Raw genomic sequence first — 14,572 nt, forward strand, 5'->3', positions numbered from 1 at the left:
CAGGCCCTCTTTGATTATCTTCCAAACCTATGTGCCTTTTGTCTCACAAATTTGGTATACAATGGACTGAAAAGCAACTGGAATTTTCCACAGAGGTTTCACCTGTTGTGCAGGAAAAGATGTAGAGGTTTTACTAATAGAAAAAAAACCCAACAGGTATTCCAAAGAAAAAAATAATACTAGATAACTAAGTGTATACTAGCGTAAAAGATAACCCTCATTGCCAGTGTGTACTACCTGCCTCAAAACAGTTCAATATTGTTCTGAACAACTCACAGAAAAACATATCACAAAACTCTCATGAAGGAACGAGAAATACAAGAACAACTGAACTATCCTCCAGCATCTTTATATTAGCATACTGCACCAAAAAGAAGTAACATATCTGGAAGCAAAAGACTGTAGAAACAAACCTACGCGGTGCATTCAATTATCTCCAAGACTCATTGTCTGATCCAAAAACAGGCCAGCTTTACACAGAAACTACATATGCCTTATACGTAAATTAAGTATGAAGACCATTCTCTAGCACTGAAGACAATTCCTCCAAAGCAGGGTGGTAACCATGTAACCTGCTCTCTACGAATCACCCCTGGCACACCTGAACTGCATAGGAATTGATCGAGAATGCTCGCTGGCATAGACCAAAGGCCACACTGGGGACCACACTAACATTTATCAGCAATCAAATGGCAGCACCCCAAGAATATTGCCTGGCAGTGTTCAATTTACTAGTGTGGAACAGACAGGATACCATAAGCTTTCAGCCACTTCTATAAAATTTCAAATCTTATTTATCAGAATACACAAAAGAACTAATAGAACTAACGTTTATTTGATGATAAAGTGACAGTACTTCATTGGAAAGCTTTTATTTCAAAAGGCTTCCCTTCCTCTAATATAAATCCAAAATTGATACGATATGATGACTAGACTAGATATTTCCAAGTTTCTATGAACTCTGCCTGATGATCCCCTTACACAGGTAGACTGAGAAGGAATCAGTAATGGAGATATCGTGCACTTCATTTAAGGCTGTATCTTATTAGCTGCTCAAGATAACACTGAAAAATGCCAGGCCCTGGCTAGAGCATCGTAAGCAAAGACTTTTACCTAACGTGAACCACGTGACATGGCTGTGTGAAAACTAGTGCATACTCTCTTCCATTAGGCAATGCAAATCAATCCTCTGCACAGTAAGATACAGAAATGATTACCAGGAAATGGCTTTAATAACAAACCATCAACACTACCCTCTTACAACTCTGTACTTTGATCTCCACAAGAATAAAGCCAAACATTTTGGCTTTACTGCTCTCCAATAGCCTAACTATTGTGAAAATTTTTTATGTAAAATGTATCAAAATGCCACCCTGATAGTTGACAGGACTTTTCGTCAACAGAATAGGATTTTGTTCTTAATCAATGAAACTTTGTGTGCCTTCTCGCAAATACATCTGCTTTCATGGCAGCATTATCCCTAGTTAACAATTGCCTAACATGTTCCACTTAAAGACTCAAGTTTCAAGCTGCCCAATTTCAGTTTAGGCTTAAGTTTTCCATGCTGGTATCTGCATCAAGCTGATTTCAAATTTCAGCAAAGCTAAAGCAACTAGTTCTAAACAACAAAATTTGGGTGGAACGCATTGTCATGCTCATTAAAAAAAAAAAATCTACTATTACTTTGTCGAGAGGCTCTGTGCTTTCACTTTAGGTTTGGAAAATGTCCATATACTACAAATTAAGAGCACGATTTTTACAGTCTTAATGAACATCTTTATGGACTAAAAAGTTTAGAGGAAGAGGCAGGTTCATCATAAAACATTTGGTGAAAGTTAGTTAATATAAAGATTTTGGCTATACTAGCTGTGATCTGGGGGGAACTTCCTTTTCATCCACTTGCTTTGGGACTGCCAGTGCACCAGGCCCCTGGTGCCTATATCAGTTATGAACACACTTGCAACTGCTGCTGTGGAAGATCAGAAGAGTTAGCTCTTCCAGAACGCAGAAGGCACAGGAGACTCACCAGGAACCGGAAGAGATAAGAAGCTTCATTCAGCCTTAACCACTAAGGTGGTGCAAAAAAAATGCCATTGTGCAAAAATCACTACCTGCTTACAGAATTAAAGACTTCATTGTAATATTCACAACAGTATTACAATAAATATTGTAATCTTTAACATGTTTGTTAAGACTGTGCAAGCAATTGCCACCTTAGAAAACTCTGTGACCCAATATTTTTTTTTAATATAACAGTATCTTTTTTTCTTTTGAGCCAGATACTTCTAATCTCCCCCATAGAAACTTTCTAACTTTACTGTCACCAGAAGGACAGAAGATAACACCACCAGTCTTCATCAGACTGAGCAAGTGATCTACTGTGGCCATACAGACTAAATCATACAGTGTATCTACTGTTTTCTCCATCACACAAGTTTGATGGGAGTATGTACGCCTGGAAAAAAGTGAAGAAGTCACAGTCTAGCTCACTGAGGACTAGCTTCCTTGTACCTTGCTGACAGTTTTATGGAAAAAATGGGCACAGCTGCAGACTACTCCTCTCGCACTGCACAGCTCAGCACCAAAAGTCTAAATTTGCATCACCTCATTTATGAGGAGGAGGGAGTGGAACTGCAAGTAGGAATTCCTCAATATGGCCTGCGTCTTAAAGGCTGTCACCTTAACACATGCTGTGACAGGTCTGCCCTTGGGTGACAGGACATTGGGCATGCCATCACCTTCTGCCTTTTTTCATATGTAATAAGTATTATTGAATCTTCCTACTGTGATCTGTTCAGCTAAAAAAACCCAAAATCAAAACCAACAAAACAAGAAACCACTCATTTATCTTCTTCACTTCTTTCACAAACTTTTCTACTTCTTCTGGGAAGTGCCATATACTCTGCAACAGTACACGAAACAACACGTCCACTGTACCAGCATAGCTCATGTAGCGCAGTTTCCTCTCCACTGAACTTAAAGATTTGTATCTGACAACACAGCATCAGAAGACTACAAAAGCAAAGAAAATGCAGTATGTGACTGTCCTGCAGGACACAATACACCTGCAGAGGCAGAACGGGATTGTGGTCCCCAGGCCCTAACCAGTGGGACTGCTGCTCCACCTGCTGGACATCCAAAAATCTCACCCAGGGCAATGGCCTGCGTGCAATTTGCAGCACTCCTAAGAGCTTGACTGTTTTCATTTAAACCAACCAGATTTTTAATATGATCTTTAATAACAGCGGAAATAGGTCGGTACTGAAGGCTTTCGAACATACAACCTGCGGTAAAAATGCAGAATCAGACAAGGAAAAGCACACGGGGTCTGCAGTTTAGTGTTGCACCCCTGATAGCTCTTGCTATGAAAAGAACACTCACTTAACCAACTTGTTCTAAATGTTCAAAACCACATCCATCCACCCACCCAGCCATCCATCCCACAGGCCTGGCGGCTGTGCCATTACACTCCTCTTTCCTCTGCTAAATTTTAAGCTAGTTCCCCACCGCAAAACCAAGAATTTGGTCCAGAGCTGTTCCATTGCCCTCGACGCTTCAGGAAATCCGTTGTAAATAATGCATTTTTAGGACTGGGATTAGCACTGGCAATGTGACTGTACTGCCAAGAAGCAAAATGGCTCAGAGATAAGCCAGACTTGTGGCACTGTGCATAAAGACTCAACATCCTCTACAAACCATAAAGACTCTCAGCCTATTTAGGATTCTGCTGGTTATTCTAGGAAATGGCAGGAAAGTGAGTGACCTCTGCTTTTCAAAGGAAGGTTAAGTTCCTCAATAGCAAAATGCTCAAAAAGCTTCCTCCATTCCCATCTCTAGCCTCTCTCTGGATTACCCACTTGGAAAAATACCAGAAGTTTGTGTATAACTATTTAACCTCAAGTATGCAATGTCGACCTCATTTGATCCACCTAGACTTTTCTGTTGATCTTATATTTGGTGGTGGTGGGGCTTTTTTGTTTTTAGTTCAGTTCAAGATCCCCCCTTTATTCACATCTTCCACATCACGCAGGCTATAACCTGGAGCCTGGGTTTGCACAAACCCAGCTTTTTAAAAGGGTAACCTAACCTGCTGTTGCTAACTACAATGCCATAACACACAGAAGCATCCCAGTTTTAGGACTGCAAATGGCAGTGCCATTTGTGAGTCTCCATATAGCTTCTGTATCAGCAGAACTAGTGTTGCTCTGAGGATGTCATCATTCACCAAGCGACTCACATCTGTTAGTATTGTATCATCTCCTTAAGAGGCACACACTTACAAAATTATAAATGCAGCCAAGAGCTTTTCCCATATAGATATTTTTAATACTCCTTTTTGCTGAGCTTCAGAAATGAAACAAAAAATACAGTCTAGTACTCTTCACTCATCCTAACGACATTTCTGTTACTGACTGACAATGTATGACTGATGGTACTTTAGAAATACCCCTGTCTAGGCTGAACTACAAGAGACATGGCATGTAACAAACTACTTCTCTTTAGGACACTTGATCAGCTTTTCCTGCAAAAAAGTGTCCATACACTGAAGTAATTAATAGTTATTTTCATATATTTTGTTACTTTTCTACTGGTATCACTGCCTCACCTTCTGAATCAGAAGCAGTAGAGAAAAGTCTGCAGGATTGAGCAGAGTAGAACAGTAACAATTATTTTGTTATTATATAACACTGTTTCCCCTTTCCTTATCGAACCAGGCAATGACGGACTTTCAAAAGAAAAGCTGCAAATCTAACTTTTCCCAAGTAAAATGCCTGTTATTTGTAACTTTTAACATAAGAAATATAATATTTAGTGCTTCCAGGAAATTGAAGGGTTTTTACATAATAACATCACTGTTTCAAATTTCTCATTTTGTATACTTCTTCCACTTTCATCACTCATACCAACCTCCATCTCTTTGTATTCAGCAGAATCCCCACAGACATAAGTATCAGAAAGCAGAGGGAAAAAAAAAAAGTACATTTCTTCATGAAAGGACAAAACACTTGCCTTTTAGAGAAACTGTAGTTTAAAAAAGGGTCAAAACTACAAATGCCTCAGTGAGCATTCATGATTATTCAGTCATTTTCGTGTAACTTGGAAACTACTTCAAGGAGAAATCACGCAAAATGAATTTGAATTTTTTTAAAAAGCAGCAGGACATAAAACTGATGGTAAAATAGAAGATCATTATACCTTTCTCAGACAGCATTTTTGGGATAGAAAATGTGTAGAGATTTAGTTAAATAAAGCAGGTGGGTGAAATTTCAGAAGCAGTTGGCTTTACTGTGAGACAGCAATTTAGAACAATGGACTGCCTATCAGCTCTTGTTATTCAGTGGGGTTCAGAAAGTGCCTAGTGCCACCTATTACGAAGGTGCTTTAAGCTGAGCTTTAACACCGCATATCAAAAAACGGAAGTCAGACAGTTAGGTGAGCTGCAAAGCACCATCTGTTCATATTAATACATATAATCTAACTCTAACAAATTTATAGTCAGTCTCAAGCATATTTCCGCCTTTGTCTGCCAAACTTTAACCACGTTCTGAGTTGCAGTACAATTTGTACAAGCCAGCCCAGCCATCCTTTACAATCCCTTTCACTGTCACCAACTTGTAGTATGATGGCCTCAGTTACAGAAGGCCAGTAGGGCCTTTTTGCATACTGAGAAAAAAATTAAAATTGACATCCTTACAGTAGCACAACAAATGAGCATAACTCCTTATCTATCATATCAAAACATTAGTCTGAAACAAGTAGAGAAGCAGAGCTGCAACATAGCATTAAGATTAATGTACTAGCATGACAGTTTAAGACAGTGGCTATTAAGTCCTTTATTGCTCAGCATCATTAATGCCTTCCAGTATTTTCCAGGAAATGTTTTCGAAAGCCATGTAAGTGACTGGTCTTTTGTCTTTTTCTCAGTTTTCTAGCAGTGGAGGAAGGAGGCAGCTGGAATCTTTCTACTGAGCTGATCACAATCTAGGAACAACTCTCTTGTCTACACTTCCCATTCCCGCTGTGTAATGTGGTGCACAAGGTACACAAGCTTTTCTGGTGCAAACTCTGGGAAGGTGCATCAATGCCCTTTTCTGGAGTTACCCACTGGCAAATCCCACGCTTAAAAGTAGGCTACCGACACATCCAGCACAGTGTTTGTGGTGTCCTATGCCACCATCTCAATTCTAATTAAATATAGAATTTGTGGTTTTGTTATACAAAGGAGCTTCTAAAAGCATCCAGGGAGCCGATCATGTGCCTGTCCAGAGCAGGCTGCCAGAAGATGGGACTAATTCAATGGTGATTCTGAATTAGTGAATGGGATACATGGGTATGAATGCACAAACAAAAGGGCACATGCATGTATGCAAACAGACAGGAACATTTATTTAAATTTTAGAAAGCTCTCAGCATGAATTATACAAACATGGAAACCTAACTTTGATTGCCTTGTCGACAGAGTTTTTTTTTAATCTAAGAGCCATGCGGTTACACTGAAGCATATCTACAAAACACATTAGTTTAAACACTGTAATGAATCATGCCAGTCTAATACATTTTGGACTAGTACTAAATATAATCCTTAAACATCAATACTTCCAGCAACTATTCACAGTCAACAAATTGAAATTAGCCAGGCATATCAGCCTTTCTACTTAGAAACACAGACCTTTAATACACCTTATCAGCTTCAAAAGCATAGAAAGATGCAGACATTTGCCATAGCAATTGCTCACTTCTCTCTTCACTAAGATATATACAAGCAAGAAATGACACATTCAAAAAAACCAAACACTCAAAACTTCATTAATGCAAATTGCATAAGTACTGACGTAGAAAAAAAGTGTTTCTATACATAATTATTTTTGCCAACCTTGTTACAGTTCATGTATCTAAAATTTAATCACTGAAAGTGCAATTCAATCCAGTACGAAGGATACTGGAAATGATTAAAAATAGGTTCTTTCTTTTATGTACTTCCACTGCATAAACCAAAACCCCCAGAATTTATACATGAAATTCAAATAAACACTTCATTACACAAATTATGTCTGCGCAAGGTGGAATTAACATTTTTAGTATTTATATGCTCTGTTTTACGTTTAATCAGAATTTGGCAACTTAAAACACTCTTCCGCAGTGTAGTTAGAGATCTTTCTTTCCATCTGCTTACATTTAACTGTTGCTACTCATGAAGTATAAACACTCCAGAAAGCCCTTCTATCTTCAAAAATTATCAGATCCCAAATACGAAAAAAAAGGTTTACATATCATTAAAATTGGTGAAAAGGAAAGAACAATTTTAATAACTTGATTCACCATTGGTATAATGGTATTTACTATGGCATTGACTTACATATTTTATGAATTATTACAAGCGACAAAGAGCACCTCAGCAATAGCTATTTCTAAATACTAAAGAACAACTCTTACTGCCCGCTTCCCTAACATTGTAGCAAAAGGCTTTTTGCAGCACAGCAGCCATGAATATAATTTTATTACCTGAAGTCCGACATTGTCTGCCTGTCCTCCTTTAACTAACTGGGAGATGAAGAGGCCACAGCTAAATTCCACTCCACCTCTCACACTTATTCCAAGTCCTTCAGGCTGCAAACGATCCAATCTCACCTCTTTCAGCTTTCTGCAAAAATGGAAGACACTTGACTATTCAGCTGCATAACACTGTGCGGCAATAATGTTTCACATGACCATTACACCTTATTTTTCTTCTATAACATTTAGGCATGAAAAAAAGAAAGTTGACTGAAGTTTGGATAGATATGTGTTAGCTAAAGCCATCAAGTATTTTTCATAAGACTTCAGCAACCATTGAAGCTGTCCGCTTCTAGAGGGTTAGAGCTATAAGATTTTTTTTATTATTAAATGTAGGAAAAATGAGAAGAGATTGTTTCAACTGGAAAGCTTTGGTTTTGACTCCTTTATGCTGCTTTTACTAGATTAAAGTACCTGGCAACCAATTTCAGGTAGCTCAAAACTGTACTTTAGCAAATATAGCAAAAGTAAAAAAGTTATGCCCAGCTCTACACAGGTGACCGATATTTTACTTGGAATTTGCCTGAAAACTCAGTCAGTATTTCCTGCTTGTATTTAAGTTAGCTGCGTTGTTCTGCATTCTCTTACCGTGATCTTTTGGGTGTAAGCTGATCATATTCCACCTGGTGTTTTAACGGGATAAGTGGGCGGATAGCATCAAATAGAGGCAATCTGCTTGGTTCATTAATCACGAGTTTTAGGTCTCCCACAAGCACTGGGAGATTCATAGATCTACAAAAACACAGTGAGAAGACAGGCACAGGTAATCAACACACCAACACAAAGCATCATTTAATAACTTGCTGTACATGTGGCTTCAATGTTTGCATGTCCCTTCAACCTACTAAAAAAAAGTTATTTATGCAGATATTGGTTTAACCAAAGCAAAATAGCCTCTGAGAAAGGAAGCCTTCTGTAAGCAAAGAGGAATAACAACTACCTCCTTCAAAATAACTGAAATCTCCTACATATTGCCTTTGTCATTTAAGGTCATGCACATCACTTTTATAGACAACATCTTTAATTTCAGAGTCCTGAAAAGATTTATGGAACCTTTTGGAAATAACTTCCCAGATCAAATATACTTGCCTACTAGATTTTTGTTTCCTTACTAGTTAGCAATCCTTCTAAGTGGATCTAGGCCACAAGCTCCTCTCCTGAACTTAGGGAGGGACAAATTGTTTTGATCCGGGGCGGGGGGGGGGGGGGGGGGGGGGGGGGAATCACAATACTCAGTAGCAAAGACTTGTTTTAAGTTCTAAATTCTTTTTCAACTCAAAATTGAAGGGCCATCAACCAATAAACAAAATCTACAGAAGTTAAACAGCTGTGAACATGTTTTATGAGAGCTGTGCAAAGTAGCCTCCTTGATATTGTCAGCACCGAGATAGTTATAGGTCTAGAAAACGTACTTTGTTGCCCAGCTGCAAGAGGGGAGGAACAGCTCCCTAAGGTTCAGTGGAGCTATTCCTACAAAACATCCAGTTAAACTTAGTCTATATTATTCGCCGGTCGCTCTCTTATAATTCACATTTCCTGGCATACAATATTTCTGAGCCACATGCACTGAAAATACAGATCAGGAACGCGTATTACATGGGATTAGAGGTCAAATACTTTTGGAAATGCTATTCACAGTGAAGCAGACATTAAATGTTAACTCCAACAGCAATTGCACATATTTTTGCCCTGGAATGCTTCATAATGTATTCCAAAAAAGTGATACATCATCAACATATGTTCACAGAGATCTTGGAAATTTTGCTCAAGTCATTGCAATTTTGGAAATTGAAGAAAAGTTACTATATCCATTGTTAATTTTGTAACTGCAAGAAGATTTTAAATAATTAAGAGCTACTGAATCAACCAGCTTTCCAAACAACAGGCTTTATGAACGGAGAAGCAATTAGACAGACCTGAGTGAAACCAAATCAGATATGCAGCTGAATACACCCATAACTATAGCTCAGTGCAAACATCACATGGAAATGTCTACATTTCACTCAGCTGAGACGCTATTAAGATATGAATGGAAACAATGTCTATCAGAGCCACTTGTCTATGATGAGTGGAAAATACATTCTCATCTTCTTTGAAAAACAATGGATCAGACACTGATCTCATTTGCAATGATATAGGTCCTAAGCAACTGTGGTTTAAATCAGTTAGGCAAAAGGATTGGTAATAGGCCTATCACCTTACCAGTTTTTTCCTGTTATGTCATAATAAGCCAGAGTTGTTAAACATACCAAACAGATTCCCAGACTGAATTTTTTCAGCTTTCAGATAAAACAGTTGCAAATAAATTTTTATCTGAATATTTAGCAAAAATCTTTGACAAGCAAACTCATTGAAAACCTGTGTTGCAAATAAGCATTATTTGGAAATATTAATGAATTTGATTAATGCTGTCTTCCTGTTTCCTAAGAACAGTTTTATCATCCAAGTGCTTTTTTTCCCCCCAATATGAATCCACCAAATTCTTTCACAAAACTGCCAAGTCATAAAACCAAAGTAACTTTATGGGTGATTACAGACATGCTCCTTCCTTGTCTGCAGTCTATGCTGTAAAAGTATAAGACTTCATTAAACAAATAAAAACTATTACTTCAACTACTTTTCTAGTCGCATATAGAAAGTCCACTTAAAATATTGATTATTCACTCTTTAAATTTAAAAACATTAGTAAATTCTACACAAACATATATAAAGCTAGATCTTACTGGTGGTACATCCGCAGCACATCGTAAAGGTAATCCTTCTCTGCTTCATTGTCAATTAGTAGGTTAACCTGAAAACCCAAGGACATCACTGTAAATCTCTGACTAAATAGCTGCAAATGTTGAACATACAAGACTTTCACAAATTCTTAAGCCATAGAGCAAAGATTTCAATAAGGAAAGACTTTTTTTTTTTAAAGATAAACACATTTTTGCAATAGACTATTACCTCACAACATGAAACTTATAACAACACTTTCTAAAATTAGTATTACAACAATTGGACAAGGTGGTAAATACCAATGTATTCTGTATGCTAGATTTCCTCTTGGCAGTAATATTATTACAATAATATTTGCCTTACCTGATAATCACTGTACTGTTGAATAAATGTTTTCAGAAACCTTTTTGGCCATTCATTAATATAGCACATGCTGTCACAGATAAAACCACTGAGATTATTATAATCTACGTTCTGTTGTCCAAACCACTAATTTCAGGATCTCGCTTTTAACATTACGCAAACTGCTATGCTACTGTTCCTCTTTGCTCCAGCTCTTGACTAATAGAACTTGCTAGTTATTCTTTCCTCCCCCACTAATAGTACATTTACTTAAACCAGTGTCATATTACTATGCCTGCTCTTGGATAATTACGGTAAAATAAAGCAAAAAAAACCCCAACACCCCAAGAATTCTCATATGAGGAGTTCAATTTATATTCAGTGACCGTGAGACCCCCACTGATCTTACTTGCAGTGAGAGGTCACATCACGTTAGTTTTACATTTGGACAAGCTTAATGTTGAGGAAAACAATTTACATCTGACCTAAAGGCTAATATTACTGTGATGTGAAGTCTGAGAACCAATTTGCATGCTTAAAGAAAGGCCCTTTCTTTCTAGGTTTGCAATGGTCTGTGTTATATTCTAAACTAAATACATGCTTCATATTCCCTTTGTCCCTTTTGGCTCTCTAAAGCCATCAAGACTCCACATATAGGTGGTTTTCTATTACTTGTCTCCTCCGGAAAAAGACACTTTTAAAACACCTAAAGGCCAAAAAGCTACACGTAGAACAAGATTGCTTGACAGTAATACTAGTGAGTAAACCAATTTATTCACAGTGAATTTCAAAACACAGAAGAAAAAGTCTGCCTTAAAAGGAAATTAAATGGTTGCAGTTAAAACTGACTGGTTCACCAATACTGTACACAGACTCAAGACAAGGCAACACAGGTAAAACTAAGTCCAACACCCATTTGTCCCTTCCCCATCAGGAAAAATACAACATATAAATCAGCTTTGGTTCTGGTATACAGAACTCAATCCCTAGTGCTAGCTAAGGTACTGTATGAGCAGGGTCTCATGAAGAACGTTAAATGTTTAAGTACATCAGTCCAACACAGCAAAGAGCAAACCCATCATCATCTTTTCTCCTGATTGGGAAAGCAACCAGTAACAACATTGCATTTTTCTCCTGATATGCTAGCTGATGGACACATCTCCTACTCCCTCTCAGGAACTGGAGGGCCATATCTAAGTTCTGCCATTTCTTCTCACAAAACATTCAGTCTTACTGTTTGATTCCTGCACTTCTCACCCTGCACCAGCAACTTCCTTGCCCTCTGACAAAAACAAACACCCAAGTGACTTCTTATATATTCAGAATGCTACAGCTGGGTTAATCTTCCCGGGCCATCTCTCTAATTAGGTCATTCTTCTCCTGTTGCCTTCTATTCCAACAATCATCACTTCATTTTAGCCACCTGCATCTCTTATGATTTTCCTAATTCATTAACTCCTTGGGACAGAGTCTTACTTTAGACATACACTTTACCTAGGGTTATCAACAGCTTCTAAGACCTGACTCTAATTTCATAAAGCCTAAAAGATCATGCCCCCGCATGTTAAGGAAAAAAAAAAAAAATCAGTGGTGACATGATTTAACTTGGATCAGAGAAGTATTTTAGTATCTCTCTATTTCTCGAGAAAATAACTGTGGAGGTATGGGATAGATGATTTCACAGCTTTTAAACCAAGAACATTAAAAAACCATCTGGACACAGTCCTGGGCAACTGGAGGTTGGCCCTGCTTGAGCAGGGGAGTTGGAGCAGATGACCTCCAGAGGTCACTTCCAACTTCTACCTTCCTGTGATTATTTAAGGGTATCTTCATAGTAGTTGTATAATTTACAATCCTAGAACACAAATAAAGAGTTGCTTATGCTCTGTTTCTCACTATATAAATTGCACTGCTTTTCATAGAAATTAATAAGGAATCATCACAAAAACTGCACATACATACAAAAGAAAAAATCTGGCAACAAATCTATATAAGTTTATTCAGTAGAATAGAAGTTGCGGGGGAAAAAAGCACTTTTTGGTGTGGAAAATGTTCAGACTACAGTAATGCACTACTGTAGCACTAGCCCAATCTGTCAGCTTTCAAAGAGTAATACAAAGTTCTATTTAAGCTACACAGTCTTTGAAAAACTACGGAGGGAAATGGAAGAACTGGCCAATGTATTTCCATATATTATATGTTTTGCATTGCTGCTTGGTTGATAGGGAGAATGGATTAAAATTACTAAGAAACAATAATATGAAAGTGGCAAAATAATTGAGGAAACTCAGATCCTGTGGCTGAGCATTTTCACTGTTTTGACACAGAAAAAGTAAGTATCCAAGACATTAAAATTGCCATAGAAGCCACTAGAAGCAGGATGATACAAAACAGTTTAAAGACCTGTTCCAGTATCCTCTTAGTCAGATGAAGTTTTTACTCAGACATGCATCCTACTTATTCGCACCAACGAACACTGACAATAAGTCTTACGTTATCAGGGGTGGGACTAGAATGATTTATGAATTATAGCAGCAATGAAAGGGAAAAGGTTTAAAGTTCAGGATGGTAACCATTCACCTAGGAACCAGAGTCTGTATAGATATGTTGCACAACCCACTGTTGAGTTACACAGTAATAGGTAGCAAGGCAGAAATAACTTGCTAGATGTCTATAGTCATCACTATAGAGTATCCAGGTCCTTAATGTTTTTGAACTTCAGTTTGTCATATAGGTGTTTTTTTGCAGCCCTTCTACTTCATTATAACAATTATTTAATGGCTTTATTACCAGGTGATACTTCTATAAAACACAACATTACACTACTTCAAAGAAAATCCATTCCCTAGCTGACCAAAAAAACCCAACCAGCCTCCCCCACAAAAAAAAGCGCCACAAAACAGTACTGAAAACTTTAGTCTGAGAGTCTTAAATGGCTATGGAAAAACATCTCTTAGATGTGTAAATCATTTCTTCCCCTCCTTTCCTTAAATAGAGCTTTTTGAGCTTACGTTGCTCATACAATTTTGAACTGCGCTGAGCACTTACTTAACTGGGTAAATGACAAAATGACGTGCCAGGCAGACTGAGTCGCTCCATGTATCAAGTGCATTTGCACATGAGTGCACATGCACAATTGCACTCGTGAATGTTAAGGTGGAACTGAAGTCCTCTGAGCACCGGCTGGCAGCGCGCAGGACTGCGAATGTGAACTGCCTGGGCCTGGACTTCAGCACCTGCATTTTTGCCTTCCCTGAACTGGGCTGGGTGCAACATTTTTTACGTGACATTAAAATAAAATAAATTGTATCAAGCCCTGAAAAAGCCCACGCATAGGGGAATGTTCTTCTTCTTCTCTGCCTCCCTTTTTAAGGGTTTTAAGTTTTACAATCACCCTCTCACAGGAGGCTGCCACCCGCTTTTCCACGCCGTTGGCACGGCAGCGCAAAGTTCGCTGAGCTTCTCCCTTTCCCCGTCGCTCACGGGGAAGCTGGCTTACAGGCAGCGTTCAGCCGCGGGCAGCGGCGGCAGCACGCCCCAGGCCCTCCCGGTGCCAGGAGCGGTGCCCCAGCCCGGCGCTTCGCCTCCCTCCAGGCCGCGGGGCAACAGCTCTGCCCACAGCCTGTGCTCTCCCACTGAAGCGACCCCGGGTGTCCGTGGGCCCCGTGGCCGCGCTCTCTTACCTTGTGCCGGAACTCACGGGCGACCCGGCGCTCCATGGTGCGCGGGGTGCGGGCGCTGCGCGGGTGCGGGCGGTGCGCGGAGCGGCTGCGCCGGCGAGGCCGCGCCCCGGGGCGGTGGGAGGCGCGCCCGTCGCTCGCGCCCGCCGCCGCCTACAGCATCCCCGTCCTCCGCCGCCGCTCCCCTACCTCGCTGCATTAGCGGTACGAACCGCCGGGCAGCCATAACCTCCCTGCGACCCCAGGCTTTGGTTGTTTAAGGCCAAACCAAAAGA

The 14,572-nt window shown here is 39.3% G+C and overlaps 1 protein-coding gene across 3 annotated transcripts in view; it reads right to left on the bottom strand.

The window, feature by feature from the left end:
- USH1C (USH1 protein network component harmonin) overlaps positions 1 to 14,345 on the bottom strand; it is a 51,428-nt gene extending 37,083 nt beyond the window's left edge. For 2 of the 3 annotated variants that reach the window (XM_050898206.1, XM_050898205.1), the window contains exons 1-4: positions 14,301 to 14,345; positions 10,278 to 10,345; positions 8,143 to 8,286; positions 7,504 to 7,642 (exon numbers count right to left, since the gene is read on the bottom strand). In XM_050898206.1, coding sequence (XP_050754163.1) covers positions 7,504 to 7,642; positions 8,143 to 8,286; positions 10,278 to 10,345; positions 14,301 to 14,336 — 387 coding nt within the window. In that variant the 5' untranslated portion in view covers positions 14,337 to 14,345. Of the gene's footprint in view, positions 1 to 7,503; positions 7,643 to 8,142; positions 8,287 to 10,277; positions 10,346 to 10,638; positions 10,708 to 14,300 lie in introns of those variants that run through there. The other variant, XM_050898204.1, reaches the window with a different exon arrangement.
- Between the last annotated feature and the right edge of the window lie 227 nt (positions 14,346 to 14,572).

This window comes from Gymnogyps californianus, chromosome 5 (assembly GCF_018139145.2).
Source record: "Gymnogyps californianus isolate 813 chromosome 5, ASM1813914v2, whole genome shotgun sequence".
NCBI classification, from domain to species: domain Eukaryota; kingdom Metazoa; phylum Chordata; class Aves; order Accipitriformes; family Cathartidae; genus Gymnogyps; species Gymnogyps californianus.